The sequence below is a fragment of the Oncorhynchus mykiss genome, chromosome 25 (genome assembly GCF_057628025.1).
Source record: "Oncorhynchus mykiss isolate SJ-2025 chromosome 25, ASM5762802v1, whole genome shotgun sequence".
Taxonomy (NCBI): domain Eukaryota; kingdom Metazoa; phylum Chordata; class Actinopteri; order Salmoniformes; family Salmonidae; genus Oncorhynchus; species Oncorhynchus mykiss.
The window spans coordinates 54,099,683-54,127,222 of NC_143046.1; the positions used below are offsets into that span (position 1 = coordinate 54,099,683).

Below are 27,540 nucleotides of genomic sequence, written 5' to 3' on the forward strand. Positions count from 1 at the left end.
TTATTGCAGCTGTACCTACATCAAAAGCTTCCATCATCAACCAAAAACAGACAAAACAATGACAAATGAAAGAAAATCTGCAGAGGCCCTTCTAAGTCAGTGAAGAACTAAAGGAATGTGAATTTTTAAGAGGTCCCTACTAGGATAAAATGTGCACATACTTCATTTACAATCATAATCATTTATTTTCAAAATTATTAAACACCTTTATGTGGTTTAGTTTCCAAGCCTCTGAATAAAGTCAAGTGTGCACAGTACTCATAAAGGCAGTCTTATCGGGTTTTGGTTGTATATGTTTTTGTCAGTCTGGAGGAGAAAGAGGTGTAGGTAGTGGCACATGAGATAACGTGCCATGTTTTGTGAGGTACTGTACTGCCTCAAAAAGTAAGTTAAACCCAAGATAAAAAATAAATATAAAGTGAAAAACTAACAGAAAAGGCACAAAACCTATAAGTGAAACAAGCAATTTCACATTAGGGCCCATGCATTTGCAGAGCAAAAGAGACAGGCAAAGACTAATGGAAATACACCAATCTTCAAGATTAAAGTAACAAGAATGTGTATGAATATGGCTACTAACTAACTAATGTATATGGATAGCAGCGCAAAATGATGTAATTTATTATGTAATTCCATAACCACACAAACGACCAACTTTTGTCTGCACTACAAAAGGTTAGTGCTATCCGGAATCCTTGAGATGTGCCTACCCTTATCTCACTATTTGACCATTTTAAATGTCATAATTAATCGGCTAATGTCAGAGCTGGGACCTCCTATGGATTCCAGATTGCAGGGACCGCAGTCCAAATCACCGCCATCATCAGTCTCATCTGCGCATGCCCAACCGAACCGGCATGAGCGCATAATTGAATATTTGACGTCATCAATACGAGAAACAGACGGCTCTGGTGGTCAAAAACAAGAAAAAGCTGACGTTCGCTGCCTTTCAAGATGGTAACGTTAGGCAGCAAGTTATATCTTCGTCTGAATGTATAACTTAGCTAGCTAAGGACATCCAAACAGATAACGTTATAAGATAGTGAAAACAAAAGTCAACGTTACACGGGCGTCGGAGTGATAAGAGGAGGGTAACTTTTCCCGGAAAGGTGAAGGGAATTTGTTTTAATTTGGTTGGTTAACGCTAGCTAGCTAGCGTGATAAGTTAGCTAACAGTAGCAATACTCCTTCCTGGACTTGTCGAAGTTGCAAAGCTAGCTGAAAAGCCATCAGGATAAGCTCTTTCTTAGCTAGCTAACGAACGTTAGAAAGCCATTTTCTTTTGTGTTTCGCATTAGCCACACCGTTCCTCGTTCGGTCTTTGTAGACCCTCCTAGGTTCAAATCATGGCGTGTGGAGCGACCCTGAAAAGGACCATGGATTTTGATCCATTGATGAGTCCGACGTCCCCTAAAAGAAGAAGATGTATTCCGGTGTCCCCATCATCATCACCACGGAAATACCTTCGCATGGAGCCGTCACCATTTGGAGAAGTGTCATCCAGACTATCAGCTGGTAAGTACTATACCGGATAAACCCAAACTCATATCAGACATCTATAGCAAGATGGGCAGTGGGAAATCTTGCTGCACGTTAAAGGTCCAATGCAGCAGTAGTTTTTAATCAAAATATAAAATAATTTATGGGTAATTAAGTACCTTACTGTGATTTTTATTTAAAACAATGGTCAAAAAGAAATTGCTGGTAGGCCAAAACTCAATTCCACCAAAACAGGCTGAAATTTCAGGTGGTCTTTTAAAACAGCTCTTACGCTAGAAGGGCATTTTTCACAATATTATTTCAACCTCAGTGTGGAAATATAAAACACAGGAAAATCACGTTAATGGCACGGGGCCTTTTAAGGTAGCATGTTCTTTTCCCAAGATCATTCTAGGTGTTAGCCAATAGCTACTTGTGTTATTGCAGCAGCTACAGTGCATTCAGAAAGTATTCAGACACCTTGACTTTTTCCACATTTTGTTACATTACAGCCTTACTCTAAAATTAATTAAATATTTTTTCTCTCACCAATCTACAAAGTACCCCATAATGACAATCAATTTACCAATTGATTGGTAAATTCAATTGATTGGACATGATTTGGAAAGGCACACACCCGTCTATATAAGGTCCAACAGATGACAGTGCATGTCAGAGCAAAAACCAAGCCATGAAGTCGAAGGAATTGTCTGTAGATCTCAGAGGCAGGATTGTGTCAGGCACAGATCTGGGGAAGGGTACCAAAAAATGTCTGCAGCATTGAAGGTCCCCAAGAACACAGCGGCCTCCATTCTTAAATGGAAGAATTTTGGAACCACCAAGACTCTTCCTAGAGCTGACCGCCCAGCCAAACTGAGCAATCGCGGGAGAAGGACCTTGGTCAGGGAGGTGACCAAGAACCCAATGGTCACTCTGACAGAGCTCCAGAGTTCCTCTGTGGAGATGGGAGAACCTTCCAGAAGAACAACCATCTTTGCAGCACTTCTCCAATCAGGCGTTTATGGTAGAGTAACTAGGTGGAAGCTTCTCCTCAATAAAAAGGCACATGACAGCCCGCTTGGAGTTTACCAAAAGGCTAAAGGACTCTGACCTTGAAAAAAGATTCTCTGGTCTGATGAAACCAAGATTGAACTCTTTGGCCTAAATGCCAAGCGTCACATCTGGAGGAAACCTGGCAACATCCCTACGGTGAAGCATGGTGGTGGCAGCATTATGCTGTGGGGATATTTTTTAGCGGCAGGGACAGGAAGACTATTCAGGATCGAGGCAAAGATTAGCACAGCAAAGGACAGAGAGATCCTTAATGAAAACCTGCTCCAGAGCGCTCAGGACCTTAGGCTAGAGAGAAGGTTCACCTTCCAACAGGACAACGATCCTAAGCACACAGCCAAGACAACATAGGAGTGGCTTCGGGACAAGTCTCTGAATGCCCTTGAGTGGCCCAGCCAGAGCCCGGACTTGACCCCATCGAACATATCTGGAGAGACCTGAAAATAGCTGTGCAGCAATGCTCCACATCCAACCTGACTGAGCTTGAGAATGGGAGAATGGGAGAAACTCCCTAAATACAGTTGTGCCAAGCTTGTAGCATCATACCCAAGAAGACTCAAGGCTGTAATCTCTGCCAAAGGTGCTTCAACAAAGTACTGAGTAAAGGGTCTGAATACTTATGTAAATGTGAAAGAGTGTAGGTTGAGGAGGGGGGAAACAATTTAATCCATCTTAGAATGAGGCTGTAACAAACAAAATATGGGCAAAGTCAAGGGGTCTGAATACTTTCCGAATGCACTGTATCTTGAAAAAAGATCAGTGTTTTCAAACCCAGAGGCGCAACATCGTGATACTTACGGGAACGCATTGCGAAGCAAACTATTATGGAGTGAGAGACCTGCCAAAAGGTTGAACGTAGGTATTGTTAGATCACAAGAAAATGTATATGTAAATTGTTAGGATCGTAAGAAAAGCCATGCGTGAAACATGAAACGTAAAATTTCATCTGTGAACATACAAACACCATGTTATGATTACGGACTAACATTTTAGGCTTGAACCAATCTTGTTGCAATCCTTACGAACAATAATACCTTTTGAGTTTTGTCAGTTTCATATCACCAACACAAAGAAACGCACACCAAATGGCCTGTGAGGAGTGCTACGTGAACAAGCATAACACAGCATAATTTTTATTTATTTTTTTAAGTCAAGGAAACCGGAAAGAGGTATCCAGCATGTTTAAGTCTCCATTCTCTATTACTCTTTAGTTAAGTTTACTTCACATTAGGTACTTAATGTAATGGATTTGTTTGCCAGCGCAAGTGTAGATAGCACTAGCTCTGTTATGCCTACACCTAGCGTACTGAAACTTCACTGTTGTATCTCTAAAGCATGGGCATATCTCTGGGTGAAGTGACGTGGACATCCTCATCCATGCACCTTATCAAATAAGACTAATTCAATATTGCACCATTCCATTCTCTGGGCTCTGTCTGCAATCATAACCAGTAGTCTCTACCAGGAATAATGAAACACAGAACAATAATAGATCACTCAATCTTGCCAAAGCATACTCTGTACGATGGGTTAATATGAATGTAAAATAATTTGACATAATTTATATGAACCGGGTCATGAACATATGGACTGTGAAATGAATAATGGAGAGGTTAAACGTAGGCTAAGTCTGGCATAAGCTTATTCCCACACTTTACAGTAACTCTGTTGCAATGGTCTTAAGTAGTCTCCATATAGGCTATTCCCTCCATCGTGACACTGCTGGCCAGTTGAAGAGCTTGTGCAGCACCATGCGACTTTGGAAAAGCACCCCTCAGCCTCAGAAGATGCCCTTCTGGAGGCATGCAGCTATAGTTGTTACACCCTAATGTAGGCCTATTTGCCTACTAGCCAAATAAAGTGATGAGCATGCATGATGCGTGCAACTCGTCATTTGAACATTGAATTCATCCTTCATTCAGTTCAGTCAGTATGCCTTCCATTCAGTAATTTGTTGCAATAGGAACTAAATCAAAGAATAGAGCATTCTTATCCATGTATTTATTGAAATCTGTATTATCATTTTAATAATTAAATGTTTAATTTAGTCCTATCCAAATAAAATAAAAAAGCCTAAATTACAATGCCTAAAAGTTGAAGGCCTATCATTTTGGGTACGGGTGTCTTGCGGAATAATTTGAGAACTGTGTTTAATACCTGTTTTTATTATAGGGCTCCCCTTTAAAAGAGACCCTAGCTCCCAGGCCTCTAAATATAGCATCTAAATCATTTTTAAACAAAATAGTTGCTGATAGCTTAAACAGATCTGGCAATAAGAATAGGCTACAGATAGTCTTTGGGACCCCTTGGCTATTTCGCTGAGGACAGGTTATAGCCAAGACTTGAGCAATATTTTGTTTCATCTCATTTATTGACATGGATATAGCCTCTGCATGATGGGGTTGTGCAACGTAAATGTCTAAAACAAGCCTACATACAGAGTGGAATTCTTTAAAACAATAGTCAAAATGCCTAATAAAAGGCCTACAGTCCGTACTCCAAAATACTGGAAAAGGTGTGATTCATTAGGTTACATGATCACCACAGTAGCCCCACGCGGCTATAAAAATAAATGATGCACTTATATGGCGATTAAATAACACAACAGCATGGCATATTTAGATAGCGGAATAGACCTAGCCTAAATCATATTTACTTCTGTCTTTATCATTCTCACACAAGTCAAAGGCCCAAGCCAATACTACACCATCTACTGGTATAAAGTCGTTATTGAATGCAGATCTAAAACAAGGTGACGTGATGACGTATTTCTGCGCATGAGCTTTGCTAGCGAACATCATCTTGACATCGCTGACAAGTGTGATCAGGGATTTCTATTGGAGAAGCAGTTTCTGCATATCTTCATACTGTACTGTCTTTGTTAACATGTTGTCGGCCATAAGGATTGCACTGCAGTGCAAGGCCTCCATTAGATTTGACAAGTTGTTTGACCAACGTTCTATCTTATTCTAGAGCAAATTCTGAACAACATCAAGCAGGAGTACAAACGCATTCAGAAGAGAAAGCACATAGATGGAGTTTACCAACAGACAGAGGGTTGCTACTCGCCAGAGTCTCCACCCCATCTTAGTGGATCCAGTATGCCAGGTTTGTTATGAGCTTATAGTGTACTATTAGCCTAAACCCTGGTGAGTGGAGGAGATCCACAATACTAAAGGAACTAGACCCCCAACATGCAAATGACCTAATTGCTTTACTTGTGTCCTCTGCAGGCACATCTGCTGGAGGTTCTTCTCCATCAAAGAAAGAACAGCCCTTATTTACTCTTAGACAAGTTGGAATGATTTGTGAACGTCTACTGAAGGAGCGTGAAGACAAAGTGCGGGAGGAATATGAGGAGACCATGACTTCCAAGTTGGCAGGTGTGGACAGTCAAACACAATTCAGAAAGTGCACCATGTGATTTTTAGTTACAGTCAAATTAAACCCCTCCCTTTTCTCCCACATTTCTATTACAGAACAATATGACACTTTTGTGAAGTTTACACATGACCAGTTGATGCGAAGATTTGGAGAGCAACCTGCAAGCTGTGAGTATTGTGATATTTAATTATCAGTGCATGTACCATTCCATTGCTGAATGTGAGAAGGCAACTGTGACTCCTGAATGGAAAACTCTAAAAGGTTATGCTAATATGGCTGGTTTTCTGCTTTTATCTATTCATTTCCAGATGTTTCCTGAGAGACCGACTTTGCCAGGCGACCTTCTCTTGCTGGAAGTTAGAGTTTAAATCTTTGGAAATCCCTGCAAGTGATTGGTTTAATGAAACGTCTTACTGTGCCATATTTCTCCTTTGGGCAAAGGTTTATCTAAGCCGTTGTCAGTGGTAATCTCTCTCACGTAAGCAACTAGGTGCTTCCTAATGTAATTATATGGACCCCCTCTACCAGTGGCCTACATTTCTCCTGCTGTACCTGTATCGATAAGTTGTCACTCTCTTACTTTTATAAAGACATCTGGCATTCCAGACTTTATTCACTGTTTTATTTCTTTGTTACACATGTATATATGATAAAGGAATGTAGACAAAGGTTTGCTGGTCAATCTATTAGCAAGTGGAAGGTACGGTTTGGAGAAGATAATTTGCAATGCCCCAGAGCCTTTTTTAATGGACTTTACAAAGACTAACTTCAATTCATTAGATGTCTTCTGCTTTCAAAATGTTATTTATTTCATTGACTGTTTTGCTTTCAAACCTATGTACTTAGTAGAAAAACCAAACAATAAAATGTTAAGTTTCATGTCGTCACAACAGGATAATGCTTTAATTAACTGAAGTACTAATATTTCAATTGTTAATAGCTAATAATGTAATCAAGTAGATATACCGATATCAGGTTCTGTCAACACAGTCGCTTGTGTTCCACCACAGCTTCCTGCCTCCACTATGGAGTGACCAAGTCAAAGGCACTTTCAATCTCATTCCACGGAGGGCCGAGTGTCTACAGGATTCTGTACCACCCTTGTACTTGATCGGTGAATTAAGGTCACTAATTAGTAGGAATTCCCCTCACCTGGTTGTCTAGGTCTTAATTGGAAAAACCAAAACCCCACACACTCGGCCCTCCGTGTAAGTATTGATTGAATGTTCATCCCAGTTGCACTTCATCTAGCCCTCAAGTGGTAGAATGATCTTGTTTTGTCACCTGTTTACAACCACTACATGAAGACCCATCTGTTCATTACATATGAATGCACCCCTTAAACTTGTTAACATGGCTGCTTTTATAATTTTTGTGATACTGCTACTTGATGACAAAATATTTTATATTGCATATACACACTTCTCTTTGAGTGTGTTTGTTAATGGAGTAAACTGTAAACATGTGTGCATTTTCCACACATCTTAAGAATACACTGGAGCAAATCATGATAAAACAATTGACACATGCATACTATACAACACAAGCTCAGAGACTGTGAAACAGCAGCCTCCGCAGGTCAGACTTCTGCTTGGTGGATTTTACGAATCCCCGGAACTCTAGCTCAGAAACAGCCTGGATAAAAAATTTAAAAAACCTGGTTGCCTTTGGCAGGAGGCTGAAACTTGGACGCAAGTGAATCTTCCAGCAAGACAATAACCCTAAGCACACATCGAAGTCAACGTTTTGCTATGGCCATCTGATTCGCCACACTTGAACCCCATTGACAACCTGTGGTTTGAATTCAAGAGGGTTGTCTTTTCTGAGCAATTGTATTAGTATAATAATATTTTCAAAATTGCATTCAACATAGCTCACTCAGTATTTGTGCTAATTCATTTTCTACAGTCTTGTTGCTCAACTTTATCAAGGGTGCCAATAATTTGACCTGACTGTATATCTAGGCTATGGGAAAGGAAAGCGACTGCAGTAGGACATGTGGTATGAAAAGCAATATTCAAAATACATCACGAGCAAGCATTTTAAAACTTCCAACAGTTAAAGGATACCGTTTGAGTTCATCCACTTTGCCATAGTCCACAGTCAGCATCATTGCCCTCTGCAGCCGAGACCACTGTAGCATAAGCCTGCAAAATACATACAAATTCACTCAATGCAATATGTAAAGTGCTCTTGTTCAGTAAAGAATACCAACAATAGTGTTTCATTTGATTCTTTATAAAAACCTACCTCCTGCCAGTGATACAGGTTGATGAGCCTCCCACACTCCATATGGAGTTTGTACACAATGCAGATGTCAGGAGCAGCATTTGAAATTGTCCCGTCCTCGGTCCGCAGGTTTTCATTCTGAACCACACAACATTAGCATCAGCTGCTGTTGTAGCTTTAACACTTAAAGTTTGGGCTGATACTCAGTTGTCTAAAGAGACTGTCTTACCTCCTTTCCTTTTCCTTCATCTGCACTGAAATAATTGTGAATAGGTGACCGTAAGCCCACTGATAGTAGTCCACCAGGGAGAGGATATGAGGAAAGGAGTTTACTAGACACTATTGAGACAAAGCCTCTCAGTGGTAAGTTGTTTACCTTCAGGTAAAGGTAGGGGTTGCTGAGGGCAGTCTGGATGGCGTGGCGTTGAGGTGGGGTCTCAGGACAGCAGAGGAGCTTTAGTAGCACACATACTGGGATTCGGGTAGGGGCATTACTGTACATATTAGAAGTGTATTCAAATCGGTCTTTCTTTTCCATTACAAAAATGTTACCTTTTGCAGTTGGAACAGGTCTGTTTTCTTCTGGAGGCCTTTCCTTGGAGAAGAGATTATCTCCCCAGCTGCACCCGCTGCAGTAGCAACATCTGATAGGGTCGAAGCAATCAAAAAGTACATTTCACCACCATAGAAATATAATTAAAAAGTCTGCTATTTTAATGCGTCAGAGATCCAAATAAAAATGGTAAAGCAAAACCCTCATCGCTACTTTCTGTCCGACTGGTCAACTTTGGCAAGTAAATCCTCCAGTTGGAGCAGTGCAGCGCTCATTTTCTTGCTCTTGCCAGGTTTTAGGATCTCAGTGCACTTTTGCAGTGCTGCTACAAGTTCATCTTTGGCCATCATCCTGGGGTGAAACGTAGAGTGTTGTCAAAAGAAAGGAGAGCAAACAAACTGAACTTTCTTATCTTAGCAGGTAACCGAGTACATGGCAACTTGTATAGAACTTTGAAATAAGTTTCGTAAGGCAATGTTTGTGCTTTATATCGACGTTAAACAACGATTTTGGAATCAATCATTACCTCAGCTGCATGGCAGACACATGCTCTTCATTCTCCCACACATTCTTCTCCAGACAGGAGAATGTGCAGTTCCCTTATCTGAAAATCGAGGCATATGTGGAACATGCGAGACAGTTGGTGCCATGCTCTACAATTACATTCCTAACATGAGGTATTATTTCAATGGCAACCTTGATAAACAAAATGTTCAAACCTGTTTCCCCAGAGGGTATTTAGGTAGAGAAGACGTTAGAACGTGGAGAGGCATTGAGACAAAGCACTCAATATTTACCTTCACATGGTCATCACTGGTCAACAGCTCCATTTGCTCCTGGGGAGCCTGCTATGTACCTGGGGGAAAGGGTGCGAGGTAAACAAGCATCACAACAAGTTTTAAACAGACAAAACACACAACATTTAAATAATGTTACTCAACCATCATATGGGTAGAAGTGTGTGTGTGTTGGAGACTTGTGGGCCTGCGTGTGCGTATGTGTGTGAGACAGTCACCTCATGAAGGATGGCAGCTGTTGGATCCTCTCTACATCCCTGTGGCTGAGCTCAGTGGCGTGGCCCAGGGCCGCCGCCTCCTTACAGCACAGCACGCTCAGAGGCTGGCTGTGGAAGTGCTCCAGCAGAGCCAACTGGTAAGGGGGCCCCATGTTCAACACACAAACCTGAGATCAAGCAATGCAAAAGATAAATTCACAGGAATAATCCAAAATAATACATCCAGTGGGGTTAGGATCACCTTGAGACACAGACGGGAAAGCAATACACACACTAAAGTCTAAATTCTAACTTGGGAAAGACGTGTAACAAAACAAAAATAAAAAAATTATGTCATCAATGGGGATCAAGAGTGAAAATGTGCGTTGATCTCTAGTTGGTATTCAACTTCACCTTTAGAACCCTATTGGGTTTAGGAATAGGGCACAGAGGAGCATGATCACTGTGTCCAATACAACTACATCAAAGTGAATGGATGGGTCCGTGGTAGCTACAGACTACCTTGTCAATTCAATTCAATTCAATTCAATTTGCTTTATTGGCATGATGTAACAATGTACATATTGCCAAAGATTATTTTGGATATTTACAATATAAAATAAAAATAAGAATCAAAATTGTCAAAGGGACAACAATAACCAAGTGTCAAAATAACCATACATTCAACAATAACAATAAGCATACAGTAGAGTACATGTGCAGGTTGATTGGTTTGTCTATGACAGTGGTCAGGTGCAGGGTGCAGGACAGGGACTGGAAGAGCTCAATGCACAGCAGAAAGGATATGGACTGGGGTAGCATGTGCTGATTGGTGCTGCGAGACGTGGTGATGCCAAAGACGAACATCAGAGGAAACTGCTCCACGTACCGACTTGTCGCAGAGAACGGGGAGATTATATAGCACGTCACGCATGGGCATTTTTAACATATAGCTAGAGGTACCCTCACACAAGTACAAGTGCATTTTCGCCATTTAATCAATCTAACAGAGACAGAGGTCAGGGATCATGCTTTTCTCCCCCCTGCAGGTGGTGAGGTCTTGCAGCACTCTAGGGTTGAAAGCCTCTAGGTCTATGAAGATCACTAAAATGGGAGGATTCTGTTGCATGTCTTTGCCAAAAGAAGTACACTTTTTGCCTGGGGTGCCAGACAAATTATTAGGACCAAACAAATGATTTGTGCACATAAGACTCATGATCTGTAATGAGCATTTACACAATGTAGAGATAGTAAGGTCAAAATCTATAAGATGTGACTGTTTTACATAAAAGCCTTACATTAGTCCTTGATTGTGTGCAGTAGCTTCGTACCTTTGTCACAGTCTATCTATCCTACCCTGCCTTTCTAAGGTCTTCGAAAGCCAAGTTAACAAAACAGATCACCGACCATTTCGAATCCCACCATACCTTCTCCGCTACGCAATCTGTTTTCTGAGCTGGTCATGGGTGCACCTCAGCCACGCTCAAGGTCCTAAATAATATCATAACCGCCATCGATAAAAGACAATACTGTGCAGCCGTATTCATCGACTTGGCCAATGCTTTTGACTCTGTCAATCACCACATTCTTATCGGCAGACACAACAGCCTTGGTTTCTCAAATGACTGCCTCGCCTGGTTCACCAACTACTTCTCAGATAGAGTTCAGTGTGTCAAATCGGAGGGCCAGTTGTCGGGACCTCAGGAAGTCTCTATGGTGGTGCCACAGGGTTCAATTCTCGGGCCGACTCTTTTCTCTGTATACATCAATGATGTCGCTCTTGCTGCTGGTGATTCTCTGGTCCACCTCTACGCAGACGACACCATTCTGTATACATCTGGCCTTCTTTGGACACTGTGTTAACTAACCTCCAGACGAGCTTCAATGCCATACAACTCTCCTTCCGTGGCCTCCAACTGCTCTTAAATGCAAGTAAAACTAAATGCATGCTCTTCAACCAATTGCTGCCTGCACCTGCCCGCCCGTCTAGCATCACTACTTTGGATGGGTCTGACTTAGAATATGTGGACAACTACAAATACCTAGGTGTCTGGTTAGACTGTAAACTCTCCTTCCAGACTCACATTAAGCATCTCCAATCCTAAATTAAATCTAGAATCAGCTTCCTATTTCGCAACAAAGCATCCTTCACTCATGCTGCCAAACATACCCTCATAAAACTGACTATCCTACTGATCCTTGACTTCGGCGATGTCATTTACAAAATAGCCTCCAACACTCTACTCAGCAGACTGGATGTAATCTATTACAGGGCCATCCATTTTGTCACCAAAGCCCCATATACTACCCACCACTGCAACCTGTATGCTCTCGTTGGCTGGCCCTCGCTTCATATTCATTGCCAAACCCACTGGCTCCAGGTCATTTATACATTTTTGCTAGGTAAAGCACCGCCTTATCTCAGCTCACTGGTCACCATAGCAGCACCCACCCATAGTGTGCTCCAGAAGATATATTTCACTGGTCACCCCCAAAAGCCAATTCCTCCATTGCCCGCCTTCCCTTCCAGTTCTCTGCTGCCAATGACTGGAACAAACTGAAAAACAATCACTGAAGCTGGAGACTCAAATCTCCCTCACTAACTTTAAGCATCAGCTATCAGAGGAGATTACAGATCATTGCATCTGTACATAGCCCATCCAACTACCTCATCCCCATACTGTTATTTATTTTTGCTACTTTGCACCCCTGTATCTCTACTTGCACATTCATCTTCTGCACATCTATCACTCCAGTGTTTAATTGCTAAATTGTAATTACTTCACCACTACGGCCTATTTATTGCCTTTACCTCCCTAATCTTACCGCACTTGCACACACTGTATATAGACTTTTTTATTGTGTTATTGACTGCACGTTTGTTTATTCCATGTGTAACTCTGTGTTGTTGTTTGTGTCGCCCTGCTTTGCTTTATCTTGGCCAGGTCGCAGTTGTAAATGAGAACTTGTTCTCAACTGGCCTACCTGGTTAAATAAAGGTGGGGGAAAAAGTAATGTACCAGTCACAGAGGGTGCCAGAGGGTGCCAAGGGAGCAGTGCACCCTCTTCTGGTTAACATATGTACTGTGTTGCTTAGGCTCTTCCTTCTCTTCAACATCCACTGACACACAAGCACTCAGTCTCACTAGAACCCTATGCATCAGGTGCTTGAAGATTTGAGTGAGGTAGTATCCACGTGTCATAATAAAAAAAATGGCATGCAGATACTTATTTACATGAAAGTATAAATAAATTAAATCTACCCAATTACCAACCTCAAATAGCAGTTGTACAAATTCCCTTGTTGACTAATAATAGAAATAAGAGTTGTTTCTCAAGTACCACATACATGGGACTGACCTGCACACTCTTTGGCTTGTATGGAGACAACAAAAAGGAGTCACCGACTGCTGCAGCTGGTTAGAGGAGCTCTGGAAGGTAATTTCATGATTTGGCACATTCACTCTTACACAGTAAGAAGAGAAGAGACATACAGTTACTTGGTTAATCTCTATCCCATGGACAACATATCAAAATACACAAATTTAGGCATATGGCATGAGCCCTGGTCATGCCAAAGACTTTTGCGTGTGCACCCTCTCTCTAACATGCCACGCACTAGGGCAGCTGTAGGAATCTCATTGGCTCTCATACCTCTTGCCCAGTCATCCGTGCCCCGCTGGAAAGTGGAGTCACTCTTTCTGATAAACTCCAATAGGCTGTCTAAGATGATCCTGTTCAGCTCATCCTGCAGAACCTGTAAAGACGAAACAATGTACATTTCCATGCCTGATAACGGAACTTTTCTGTGAGGTGAAACGTTCACAACGTTACAGATAGAAATGTAATAAATAGAGCCGACACAATTCCCTATTCTGCATGACATGTATAGGCTCTCACCTCGGTGTCTGCCTTCATTGTAGGTTCTCACCTGGGTGTCTGCCTTCATTTTCCCCAATAATGTCTGCTATTCTCCGTGTCCTCATTGCCATGAGCGAAATAATCCTCTGGAGAAAACATGCGCGCGCGATCAATACAAAATGGCACTGGCAGAATATTCCGGTTTCACAAAACAAAGTACACGTATTATTCAATTACTGTGTTTATAATCTATAAAATCACTCACCCACAGTTGGCCTCTTCTTTCTCTTTTTGGCACTGGGCTTGAACACAAAGCAACCCTATCCATGCGGGGGATATACACATGATGACATGATCATTGTTACGTCAGTGGGCTGACAACAAGCAATAATTTAAACAAGTTTTGTGGCTAGATACCTAGAATTTTGTTATGGTCGTTTTGCCGAGCTAAAGTTAGTAAACCAGCTGACATACGTGGGAAAGATGTAACGTTATTTGCCACGATGATGTACTAATTCACCACTCCCAACAGGAAACCTCAATAAAACCAATGGACTCATTAGCCTACCTTTGAAACCGAAGAAGTTGTCAAAATGTGACTGTCCCAGACAGACTATGATCAGTAAAATGTTTTATTATTTGACAGATTGTACGGCGCACTTCAGTAGTCATGGTGGTGGGGAACGACAAACGGCCAGACTAATCTAATATCAATTCTCCCGTTTAAAAAAAAATCATTTCACTGATTTTTTTTCAAATTAATTCGTGTTTTTGTTTTTAACAGTTCTCTCCGATTTTGTATTCGTTCCCTCATTACATTTTTTTTTATTCCCTCAATTTTAATAATCTGCATGTTTTTCCATTCATTGTGTATGCAACCCTAAACCAGAAACATGCTGCTGATGGAACCATGGTCTGGAATCGATTAAAACAGGCAAATGATTTCTAATGTCTTATGTAGCTAGCTGTCTTGCTCTTTCGCGGTGTAGGAATTTAAGCAATTGATAGCTATTTGCTTTGTTGCTATGACAATACGTTCACCTGTAACGCTATACTAGCTGATAGCCAGGCTAGGATACGTAGCTAGCTAGCTTTTGATAGATATCCAACCAGTCTGCCCCCTCCATCCTCCGGAGTATAGGCTAGCAAGAGATGGAGCAGAACCAGGAATTGCTGCGCTTTTTGAGAGATCGAGGGTTTGATGAGGATCTGTTACAGACCTTCATCAATGAAAAGGTGGCCTACGTGATAGCTAACTTTTAGGGGTTTCATAACAAAATAGTTATAGCGCAGGGATGAGAGCGCACCATCATTGACATTTGCACCTGTTAACACCGAAGCCTCCAGTCCTAGAAATGATTCCTTTCTGCCTCTGACAATTAAACAATCAAACTCATCAAACCGTTTGCCTGATGCCATGTTTTACTGGAAGATTAAATTATGTCACTAAGCAAGCACATTTAGCGTAGTTCCGGGAGGAAAAAGTTGCGTTCTGTGCATGGTTGAGCTCTGTATTTACAATTCAGCAATATAATAATGTAGTTGACAGTACGGTAAGGAGCAGGCAAAATAAACTTTCCAGTGACCTGAACCATTGTCATGTCAGTGTTATTTCATGGTGTAATCTCAATTATCCAGCAGATGGCGCTGTTCATGTTGTACATATATCATGAATCCGAGTTTGCGCATTGTGTCTAGTTTGCGTCGTAAACATGCATAATTCAGTTATGACAGCTAGCGAGGGTCCTGACTTTTCAGGTTATTGAAATTGCTAAACTTAAAAGTGTACTTAAGGTCACCGTTCATAGAGCTACACAGATCCAGTCTGGAGTAGACTCATGCAAACTATAAAGTCAGCCATAGTTCTGAAAAGGGAGTAAAACAGGCAGTAAAGAGTTTGTCTCAATATATTACAATACTATACAAACAATGAATTCATAGGCTATTATAACCAAAAGTAGTAATGAAATGATAGCCTATCAACAAACAAAATGACTAATAAATGCAGTTCAAAGTGTCAAAGAAAAGTGTCTCGTCAAAACAACATTCTATTCAGATCAATAAACTGCATCAGAGGAATGTTGTCATGTATGTATGTATATATATATATATATATATATATATAAAAATCCATAAATAACTAATGAGCTTCACAAAAGAAAATTGATATTCAAGCCACTGAAGGCTGTCATGTTACTGCAAGGCTACTATCGGTGCACATAACAGCTTCCCGGAAATACAATCAATGACAGATAAATCAACAAATAAATCTTGGTTTATGATGAATTTAAATAAAATATAGAATGCCTACTTATTAAAGGAAGTTAAAGACGCATGCATGACAAACAAATCAAACTCAACCAAATAATGTGGAAATGACATTTGGGGAACCATGGTCAACTCTTTGGTGCTGGAAGGACAGCGCCGCTGCCTTGCCAGATATACAGTGCATTCGCAAAGTATTCAGACTCCTTCGCTTTTCCCACATTGTTACGTTATTGCCTTATTCTAAATAGTCCCCCCCCCTCAATCTACACACAATACCCCATAAAGTCCCCCCCCCCCCACCAAAAAAATTGAATAAACATTTCCGTAAGTATTCAGACTCTTCTCTCAGTACTTTGTTGAAGCATCTTTGGCTGCGATTACAGCCTCAAGTCTTCTTGGGTATGACACTACAAGCTTGGCACGCCTGTATTTGGGGAGTTTCTCCCATTCTTCTTTGCAGATCCTCTCAAGCTCTGTCACATTGGATGGGGAGCGTCGCTGCACAGCTATTTTCAGGTCTCTCCAGAGATGTTCAATCGGGTTCAAGTCAAGGCTCTGGCTGGGTCACTCAATGAAATTCAGAGACTTGTCCCGAAGCCACTCCTGCGTTGTCTTGGCTGTGTGCTTAGGGTCGTTGTCCTGTTGGAAGGTGAACCTTCGCCCCAAGTCTGAGGTCCTGAGCGCTCTGGAGCAGGTTTTCATCAAGGATCTCTGTACTTTGCTCCGTTCATCTTTCCCTCGAGTCTCCCAGTCCCTGCCACTGAAAAACATCCCCACAGCATGATGCTGCAAACACCATGCTTCACCGTAGGGATGGTGCCAGATTTCCTCCAGATGTGATGCTTGGCATTCAGGCCAAACAGTTCAATCTTGGTTTCATCAGACCAGAGAAATCTTGTTTATCATGGTCAGAGTCCTTTAGGTGCCTTTTACTGAGGAGTGGCTTCCATCTGGCCACTATCACAAAGGCCTGATTTGGTGGAGTGCTGCAGAGATGGTTGTCCTTCTGGAGGTTACTCCCTTCTCCACAGAGGAGCTCTGTCAGATTGACCATCAGGTTCTTGGTCACCTCCTGTGGGACCTTATATACACAGGTGTGTGCTTTTCCAAATCATGTCCAATCAATTAAATTTACTACAGGTGGACTCCAATCACGTTGTAGAAACTTCTCAAAGATGACCAATGGAAACAGGATGCACCTGAGCTCAATTTCGAGTCTCACAACATTAAAAAAAAAACTGTTTTCGCATTGTCATTATGGGGTATTGTGTGTAGATTGAGGAACAAAATGTATTTAATACATTTTAGAATAAGGCTGTAACGTAACAAAAAGTGGAAAAAGTCAAGGGGTTCGAATTCTTTCCAAATGCCCTGTATAATTCAACCCGCTTTTGGGCAGTGGATAGTTGGGGCACAGTTTGTCACAACATTTTGGGACTTATATATAAATAAATAAATAAAAACAATGCCTCATGAGCTTAGTTCAACAGTCATCCCCCCATCAGAACCCAAATTTGATTTTGTTTTTATTTTGGATGGTCAGTCCTTGCATCCATAGCTCTGTGTATGAATTTGAGAGTTGTTACATTACACCAGGCCCATTCCTCAGCTTTTTACCAAAAGAGGCAGGGTTGGCTGCTTTCTTATCATTTCAATTAAGGATTCTTGCTTTAATTGAGCTATGTATTCATCCATCCACTATAACCATCCATCAAATCAAGTTAATTACACTAAGTTGTAACTACTTTCTTTTGTTTTCAGATTTACTGCAGTGCCGTCAAGGTCATGATGGATGCCGAACTCGCAAAATACGTGCCCAGATTTGGTGATCGTATTGCCATAAGGCAGTACTGCAAAAGAGAAGTGGCCGCTCTCCAGGGATCCAGTGTGTTCAAAACTGCAGATCCGTTTTTTAATTGTTCCATAAGCCTAAAGAAAAGTCATAAGTAGCCTGCAAAACTTTGTGGAAACTCCAACGCTAAGACAACAGAACGTACTTTCAAAATTGGATGGCTGGAACAAGTTGGAGTCGACTCATTCTGCCAAGTTAGAGAGAAGAAAAAGGTGGTGGGACAAGACAATTAAAGGCACCAAAGATGGTCACTAAGGCACTTATTTCCAAATGGAAAAAGAAAACTCAATGATTTGGAATTTAACATGCAAGACTTTACTAAGGGAGCGCTAGACCCATCTACTTCATTGGTTGAACAATACGAACTCAGAAAAGAAAACATTTTAAGTCTATATCTTTCCAGCAGATGAAACTTGGCAGCTGCCTCCATCTCCAAAGAGAAGAATAACAGAACCAAGTACAGCAGAATCAAATGTTTATCAGTAACGTAACCTTTTGATTACCCAAACTCAGTAATGTAATCTGATTCCATTCCGTTACTTTTAGATTACTTTCCCCTTAAGAGGCATTAGAAGAAAACAAAAATGTATGTTAACAATTGAACGACATCTATTGCAGGATAAATCTGTTAAAGTTTACAGTGGCCATAAATGGATGTTACATTTTATGGGGTGGTTATTTAGGCTTCTTCTAACCCATAGCTTTCTAGTACATATAATAATACGATTAAATTATTTTTACATTAAAAACCAAAGTCTATCAAAATTCCAGTAATTCCAAGTCCTATGGATTTTTTTATCAGCATGAATTAGATTGATCAATAAAAGCCCCACTTACTCCATAGGCTTGGATCCGCGCTATGCAGCTGTTGCAAGAGCACATTTTTCACTGGCTGTCCACTGGTTTCAAAAACAATGATTGATAGGCAGCTTAAACTTCTTGAATTCAACCATTTAGATTTGTGAACAGCTATCCACAGCAACCACAATCCATAAGGCGCAAATAGCTAAATGAGAGAGCAGCAGTGTGATTCACTTCACATCAATGCGCTATGTAGATATAAATAATAAGTGATATCCGTATCACAGTAGACTACGCCACTGCTGCCATCCTTACCTCCAAGCATTTATTCAAGGTGAATAATCTTTGGATGCTGCACCATGGGAAGACAGCTTGGACTGTAGCCTACAAAAAATGTATATTCCTGCTCTTTACCCACGATCCATTAAGCACATTTGGTATCATCATTAGTGGTCTCTGACTTGTGGTCAGACTCGTTCAGGTGGAACAAACTTCAACTTGAGCCTTTTTTTCAATGCTCATTTGCATGTCATTGAGAAAGCAGAGAATTGTCAAAGATTTTTTTCCGCTAACATCCTTAATAAATTTAAAAATAATCCTCGAAGTAATCTAGTTTTTCAAAAGTATCTGTAAACTGATTACAATATTAAATGCTGGTAATGTAACAGATTACAGTTACCGTTTTTTTGTAATCCCTTACATGTAACCCATTACTCCCCACCCCTGACAGAGTCAAAATGCATGGGGGGGGGGGGGGGGGGGGGGTACGGACACATTTCCAAAGTGTGGGTGATGGACATCATTTTCATGTCAGACATTTTCTCTCACACACACAAATTAACTTGCTCAAATCAATCATGTAGAACTAGGGGTCGAATTGTCAAAAGTTACCAAGGAGGATGGTAGTTAGGTTATTGGGGAGCGGTATACATGTGTCGGTCTTGTTCCACCAGGCTACCTCACCCAACCCCCCACCAAACGATATGTTCAACAACTACATTCACAATATTATGTTTTACACGTTCTTAAAACAGGTGCAGATGTCCTTGTTTTGAGACCAAGAGTGACTTTGGAAGAAGCCCCCAAGACTGCTGAAGAACACACACATGCTGTACACAGTGTCGGCGTTGTCAGTGTCGCTTCGACATTAGGACCTGGCCACTATCAAGCTGGCCCTGATGATTGCAAACAGTGGCAAAACAGTTCTAAGTGATTACGCAGCCATATATTTCATATAATAGAAGTATGTATTTAAAGTTTTACTTGCAGTGTAATCTCAGATCCAAAAACCAAATGTAACAAACTTAAGCAAATGTTTAATAAAATATATATATATTTTTTTTAAGTGCAGAAATGGCTGTAGTTGAAGTAGATGGTTAGTTCATTGACCACCCCTCGCAAAGCCTCAAACACTCTCCACAGGCCCTCCCATTCCCTAAAGTCCCTCCATGTCAAGCACCACAAGAAAAATAAGTGTCATTGCAAGACCGAGTTTGGGAATCCCCGGCCTAGAGCATTAAAACATGTAGGCTCCCCACAGGTCTTCAGACAACGTTCAATTCATGCAGTTAAGAGTAAATGGCTGAAAATGGTGCCCCATAGAGGGGAAATAACTTTCAAATGACCAAAAACAATCAAAACAACATTCTAGTATTTTGTCACATTTCGTTTTAGGAAGTCACCAGTGGTGGAAAAAGTAACTAATTGTCGTACTTGAGTAAAAGTAAAAAGATAACTTCATAGAAAATGACAAAAGTGAGTGACCCAGTAAAATACTACTTGAGTAAGAAAGTCAAAAAGTATTTGGTTTTAAATATACTTAAGTATCAAAATTAAATGCAATTGCTAAAATATACTTATGTATTAAATGTAAAGGTATAAATCATGTCAAATTCCTAATATTAAGCAAACCGGATAATGCAAAAAATGTATTAAAAAAACACTGAAATACCTTATTTACGTAAGTACTCAGATCCTTTGCTATGAGACACAGAATTGAGCTGAGATGCAACCTGTTTCCATTGATCATGTTTCTACAAGTTGATTGGAGTCCACCTGTGGTAAATTCAATTGACTGGACATGATTTGGAAAGGCACACACCTGTCTATATAAAAAGGTCCCACAGTTGAAAAAAACCAAGCCATGAGGTTGAAGGAATTGTCCGTAGAGCTCCGACACAGGATCGTGTCTAGGTACAGATCTGGGGAAGTGTACCAAAATATTTCTGCAGCATCGAAGGTCGACAAGAACGGTGGCCTCCATCATTCTTAAATGGAAGACGTTTTGAACCACCAATAATCTTCCTAGAGCTGGCCTCCCGGCCAAACTGAGCAATCAAGGTCAGGGAGGTAACCAAGAACTCGATGGTCACTGACAGAGCTCCTCTGTGGAGATGAAACCTTCCAGAAGGATAATCATCTATGCAGCACTCCACCAATCAGGTCTTTATGGTAGAGTGGCCAGATGGAACCACTCCTCAGTAAAAAGGCACAACAGCCCGCTTGGAGTTTGCCAAAAGGCACCTAAAGGGCTCTGACCATGAAAAACAAGATTCTCTGGTCTGATGAAACCAAGATTGAACTCTTTGGCCTGAATACCAAGCGTCACATCTAGAGAAAACCTGGCACCATCCCTAGGGTGAGGCATGGTGGTGGCAGCATTTTGCTGTGGGGATGTTTTTCAGCAGTCAAGATCGAAGCAAAGATGAACGGAGCAAAGTACTTGGAGATTCTTGATGTAAACCTGCTCCAGAGCACTCAGGAACTCAGACTTGGGGCGAAGGTTCACCTTCCAACAGGACAACGACCCTAAGCACACAGCCAAGACAACGCAGGAGTGGCTTCGGGACGAGTCTCAATGTCCTGCCAGAGCCTGGACTCAAACCCGATCTAACATCTCTGGAGAGACATGAAAATAGCTGTGCAGCAGCACACCCCATCCAACATGACAGAGCTTGAGAGGATCTCCAGAGAAGAATGGGAGAAACTCCCCAAATACAGGCGTTCCAAGATTGTAACGTCATACCATGGAAGACTCAATGCTGTAATCGCTGCCAAAAGGTGCTTCAACAAAGTACTGAGTAAAGGGTCTGAATACTTATGTAAATGTGATATTTATATATTTTTTATTAAAACATTTCTAAAAACCTAATTCCTGCTTTGTCATAGTGTAATGTGTATAGATTGATGAATACTTTTTTAATCAATTTTAGATTAAGGCTGTAATGTAACAAAATATGGGAAAAGACAAGGGGTCTGAATACTTTCCGAAGGCACTGTAGCTAAAGTTAGTTACTTATTGTGTATTTATTTGTTGTATTATTTTTCTATTTCTAAAATGTTTCTCTCTGCAATAGTGGTAAGGGCCAGTAAGTATGTAAGCATAGTCTACACCTCTTAAGACCCATTTGACAAATAACATTGTATTTGGTTTGACAGTGGTTCAATCAATGGAGTTCTATTCTGCTACTTGTAGGCTACTGTCTAATAATTTCTCTCAATATATTTCATGATGTGTATGTAACCTAACATGCGCAATGTTGTGCCAAATCAGTGATTTAGTCCATTTTTATTGTGTAGGCATAGTAATAAGCCACCTCAATATTTGCAGCCGTAGGTGTTAATATCGCTCTTGGAGCTGATCCGTCATCAGTATTGTGAAATAATTATAAAAGTTAAGGTAAGATTTGAATGGAGAAAGCTGATCTGAGAGCAGTGCTCACTTTCTTTCGATCCTATTAGTATCGACACATGCCCCAACATCTCACTAAACGAGCGTTCTCTCTTCGTGGTGTTTTGGGAAATGCATCTTTGGCCATTGTTGGAAAGATGCATGTTTAAACACTTGTCAGCCTAAGTTCCATCGCTATCGGGAAACAGGGCCCTGGACATATATTTTGCCAACACATGGCTCACCTTTGTTCAACCAGCTAAACCAGATTGGGAGTTAGTCTATTAGCTAGAAAAAGGTATGCTAGAGTTATTACTTCCTCTTCCAACTATGTACCAAGTCCATTCATTTGAAAATGTTCCTTACTTGCCATTATCATTCATCTGATAAGACAAATTAATATTTTTTTTTGGGGGGGGGTTTACATGATTGGGGTCCCTAGGTCTGTCTCGGCAGGGTTCCATGGCAAGAAAAAGGCCCCTGAGCTAAACAGCTGCTTTTAGCGAAAATGTGTTTGGAGTTACATAGCCTATTGGCTAGAAAAATGTATGTGTACAATATGTACTGTAGGTCTCAAACTCACCAAAAAAAGAAACATCTGCTCACAGTCAACTGCGTTTATTTTCAAGAAACTTAACGTGTCAATATTTGTATGTACATAAGATTCAACAGACCAACTGAATAAGTTCCACAGACATTTGACTAACAGAAATGGAATAATGTGTCCCTGAACAAAGCAGGGGGGGGGGGGGGTTAAAATCAAAAGTAACAGTCATTATCTGGTGTGGCCACCAGCTGCATAAAGTACTGCAGTGAATCTCCTCATGGACTGCACCAGATTTGCCAGTTCTTGCTGTGAGAGATGTTACCCCACTCTTCCGCCAAGGCACCTGCAATTTCTGGGGAGGGGAATGGCCCTAGCCCTCACCCTCCGATCCAACAGGTCCCAGATGTGCTCAATGGGATTGAGATCCGGGTTCATCGATGCCATGGCAGAACACTGACATTCCTGTCTTGCAGGAAATCAAGCACAGAACGAGCAGTATGGCTGGTGGCATTGTCATGCTGGAGGGTCATGTCAGGATGAGCCACCTGCAGGAAGGGTACCACGAGCGAGGTCTTCCCTGTAACGCACAGCGTTGATTGCCTGCAATGACAACAAGCTCATTCCGATGATGCTGTGACACACCGTCCCAGACCATGACGTACCCACCTCCAAATCGATCCCGCTCCAGAGTACAGGCCTCGATGTAACGCTCATTCCTTCGACGATAAACGCGAATACGACCATCACCCCCGGTGAGACAAAACTGCGATTAGTCAGTGAAGAGCACTTTTTGCCCGTCCTGTCTGGTGCAGCGACGGTGGGTTTGTGCCCGTAGGCGACACTGTTGCCGATGATGTCTGGTGAGGACCTGCCTTTACAACAGGCCTACAAGCCCTCAGTCCAGCCTCTCTCAGCCTATTGTGGACAGTGACCACTGACGGAGTGATTGTGCGTTCTTGGTGTAACTCGGGCAGTTGTTGTTGTCATCCTGTACCTGTCCCACAGGTGTGATGTTCGGATGTACCGATCCTGTGCTGGTGTTGTTACACATAGTCTGCCACTGCAAGGACGATCAGCTGTCCGTCCTGTCTCCCTGTCTTAGGCGTCTCACAGTACGGACATCAATTTATTGCCCTGGCCACATCTGCAGTCTTCATGCCTTGCAGCATGCCTGAGGCACGTTCACGCAGATGAGCAGAGACCCCTGGCATCTTTCTTTTGGTGTTTTTCAGAGTCAGTAGAAAGGCCTCTTTAGTGTCCTAAGTTTTCATAACTTTGATCTTAATTGCCTACCGTCTGCAAGCTGTTAATGTCTTATCGACAATTCCACAGGTGCATGTTCATTAATTGTTTATGGAAGTTATTTAGATTTTTACAAGTTATATTTGAAAGACAGAGTCCTGAAAAAGGGACATTTTATTTTTTGCTGAGCTTCTCTCTCATATATAGTTATATACACTTAATTAAGTTGGAGTCATTAAAATTCATTTTTCAAACACTCCACAAATTTCTTGTTATCAAACTATAGTTTTGGCAAGTCGGTTAGGACATCTACTTTGTGCATGACAAGTAATTTTCCAACAATTGTTTACAGACAGATTATTTCACTTATAATTCATTGTATAACAATTCCAGTGGGTCAGAAGTTTACAAACACTGAGTTGACTGTGCCTTTAAACAGCTTGGAAAATTACAGAAAATGAGACCTCATTTGAGTCAATTGGAGGTGTACCTGTGGTTGTATTTCAAGGCCTACCTTCAAACAATGCCTCTTTGCTTGACATCATGGGAAAATCAAAAGAAATCAGCCAAGACCTCAGATAAACAATTGTAGACCTCCACAAGTCTGGTTCATTCTTGGGAGCAATTTCCAAATGCCTGAAGGTACACACAATAGTACGCAAGTATAAACACCATGGGACCACGCAGCCGTCATACCGTTCAGGAAGGAGACGCGTTCTGTCTCCTAGAGATGAACGTACTCAGGTGCGAAAAGTGCAAATCAATCACAGAACAGCAGCAAAGGACCTTGTGAAGATGCTGGAGGAAACAGGTACAAAAGTATCTATATCCACAGTAAAACGAGTCCTATGTCGACATAACCTGAAAGGCCGTTCAGCAAGAAAGAAGCCACTGCTCCAAAACCGTCATAAAAAAGCCAGACTACGGTTTGCAACTGCACATGGGGACAAAGATCGTACTTTGTAAAGAAATGTCCTCTGGTCTGATGAAACAAAAATAAAACTGTTTGGCCATAATGACCATCGTTATGTTTGGAGGAAAAAGGGGGATGCTTGCAAGCCGAAGAACACCATCCCAACCGTGAAGCACGGGGGGGGGGGGGGGGGGGGGGGTAGCATCATGTTGTGGGGGTGCTTTGCTGCAGAAGGGATTAGCGCATTTCACAAAATAGATGGCATCATGAGGAAAGGAAAATTCTGTGGATATATTGAAGCAACATCTCAATACATCAGTCAGGAAGTTAAAGCTTGGTCGCAAATGGGTCTCCCAAATGGACAACGACCCCAAGCATACTTCCAAAGTTGTGGCAAAATAGTTTAAGGACAACAAAGTCAAGGTATTCAAGTGGCCATCACAAAGCCCTGACCTCAATCCTATAGAAAAATTGTGGGCAGAACTGAAAAAGCGTGTGCGAGTTAGGAGGCCTACAAACCTGACTCAGTTACACCAGCTCTGTCGGGAGGAATGGGCCAAAATTCACCCAATTTATTGTGGGAAGCTTGTGGAAGGCTACACAAAACGTTTGACCCAAGTTAAACAATTTAAAGGTAATGCTACCAAATACTAATTGACTGCATGTAAACGTCTGACCCACTGGAAATGTGATGAAAGAAATAAACGCTGGTAAATCGTCTACACTCCGCAGTCACCATATTTAATGGTTGCTTGATAACTTGTGACAAACCTGGAACTTGCATCAAATACTTTGTCATTACTCTGGGCCGATTAAATTGACGTATACCAGTTTTTTCCAAAGGACCTCTAATTATTCATGATTTGGTACCAGAAGTAGTTGCAACGGTGACCTTAAAAGGAAAAGAAGGTTTTAATATCTGAGACTGTCGTCATGCATTATGCCACACATTTGCAATGATACAAAGTTTGTGCCACATAAAATGAGCTTTGTCAGTTACTTCATCAGGGGCGGCAGGTAGCCTAGTGGTTAGAGCGTTAGACCGAGCTGACAAGGTAAAAAAAAAACTGCCCCTGAACAAGGCAGTTAACCCACTGTTCCTAGGCCATCATTGACAATAAGAATGTGTTCTTAACTGACTTGCCTAGTTAAATAAAGGTAACATTTAAAAAAAAAAAAAAAAAAGTGAATTGTCAAAGAATCTGTATAAATGATCTTGGCTGCAACTGTCACTATGATCAACTGAAGATATTATTAAATGTAGCCTACACGTGAGCCTGTAGGACTTGTGCAACACTGTTTTATATGTTAAGTCTATGAAGAGTGCAATGATTAATACAAGGATAATAATCAATCTCCAAAAAGTTAACCTGTAGCTGCATGGCCTATAGCATTGACAACAGTTCACTGTAGATAGCTTTGTTGTTCGAAGGTAGAGCACCTTAACTATGCGGTGATCACTTTAGTTGAAGTCACCTACAGCCGATGATGCACCAAAAACCGGTGCGTGTAGCAGATCTGTCACTGGGTCCCTGAATAGGCCTGGTCTTGCCGGACTCTCTGTGCTTTGCTGAACAGACGCTCTTTTGGGACTTCTGGTCGAAACAGCCGCACCACACCTTTTCGTTCTTTACTCTTTCCCTCACAAAACAGCTGATTCTTTCCACGTCATTGGCACTTTTATATTTGAGAATACAGGAGCCACATACTGCTTTTGAAAACCCATCACTCAGCGTGACAGGTCCTGCTTTCTTTTCTAAAGCCAGTGTGTAGTCCGATCGCAATGAAGACGATTTACCTTCCAAAAGGTTGTTTCTTCCTGTTACAATTGTTCTGTTCACCACAAACACGGCATACATGAACATATTTTGATGGGGTTTTAAACCGCCGATTTCACCGCCATCCTCACACACTGTTGCACCTGACACTAATCTCGCCCAAACAAGGCATCAATGATTTACACCGGGTTCCCGCCCCTTTTATAACTGATTTTGTGCGATGGACTTTCCCAGGCTTCCCTTTTTTGTAACCTGGGGCTCCTGACTAGCTAACCATGAGCTAGTTGCTAGCTAGATAACAGCTAGTGTAAATGTAAAACTTGCTCAAGACAGTTCACAGAATTGTCAAATAGAAAATGTTGCTAACAGATAGTTAACAGATCCAGAGATTCTTACCTTTGCCTCAATTTGGCAGTATCATCCAGATAATGGCCCTGGTGAGTGATGTGAAGCTTGAGACAGGTATTTGTAGTTCTGTATGATAGCCACATTAGCATTTCATTTGGGGGGACATTACACCTGGGTAAGCCTACACAAAACACTACCCCATCTGAAGTGTTTCTAAAATCCCCTATGGGAAAAATAAATGGTGGAAAAAACGATTGGAACCATTTCCGTATGACGACTCTGTGGTTCATTATAGCAGTTCCAACAATCTTTGATCATTCTTTAAAACACTCACCCAACAATATAATGTGACTGGACATCAGTAAAACCAACCAACAAAAATGATGCACTGTCTTGAGTCATTTTGTCATAAACCCACTGCTCTGAAACCATTTTCTTTCATTACTTACCTGAGGCACTGTCTGATCATCATTATGGACGTAGTAGTAGATGCCATGTGAAGGGTATCAGGGAATCAGGGCTCAAACGGTCTAGCTGAATAAATACATAA

At 41.4% G+C, this 27,540-nt stretch overlaps 1 protein-coding gene and 1 pseudogene across 3 annotated transcripts; one reads left to right on the top strand and one right to left on the bottom strand.

The window, feature by feature from the left end:
* Positions 1 to 171: 171 nt before the first annotated feature.
* cf166 (CF166 protein) lies at positions 172 to 6,817 on the top strand. Of its 2 annotated transcripts, none has more exons than XM_021582992.3 (5): positions 172 to 1,515; positions 5,524 to 5,658; positions 5,784 to 5,933; positions 6,030 to 6,101; positions 6,243 to 6,817. In XM_021582992.3, exons 1-5 carry the CDS (start codon positions 1,347 to 1,349, stop codon positions 6,251 to 6,253), a joined length of 537 nt encoding a protein of 178 aa, XP_021438667.2. In that variant the 5' UTR covers positions 172 to 1,346; the 3' UTR covers positions 6,254 to 6,817.
* On the bottom strand, positions 6,243 to 27,462 carry LOC110505302 (origin recognition complex subunit 3-like; annotated as a pseudogene). The gene is made up of 17 exons (XR_016491548.1): positions 27,440 to 27,462; positions 14,140 to 14,170; positions 13,837 to 13,891; positions 13,611 to 13,717; positions 13,319 to 13,467; positions 13,068 to 13,175; positions 12,738 to 12,882; positions 10,764 to 10,921; positions 10,371 to 10,615; positions 9,721 to 9,898; positions 9,436 to 9,566; positions 9,243 to 9,320; positions 8,933 to 9,067; positions 8,540 to 8,800; positions 8,185 to 8,301; positions 8,004 to 8,081; positions 6,243 to 7,591 (listed from the first exon to the last, which is right to left on the bottom strand). The product of XR_016491548.1 is annotated as an origin recognition complex subunit 3-like (transcript).
* Between the last annotated feature and the right edge of the window lie 78 nt (positions 27,463 to 27,540).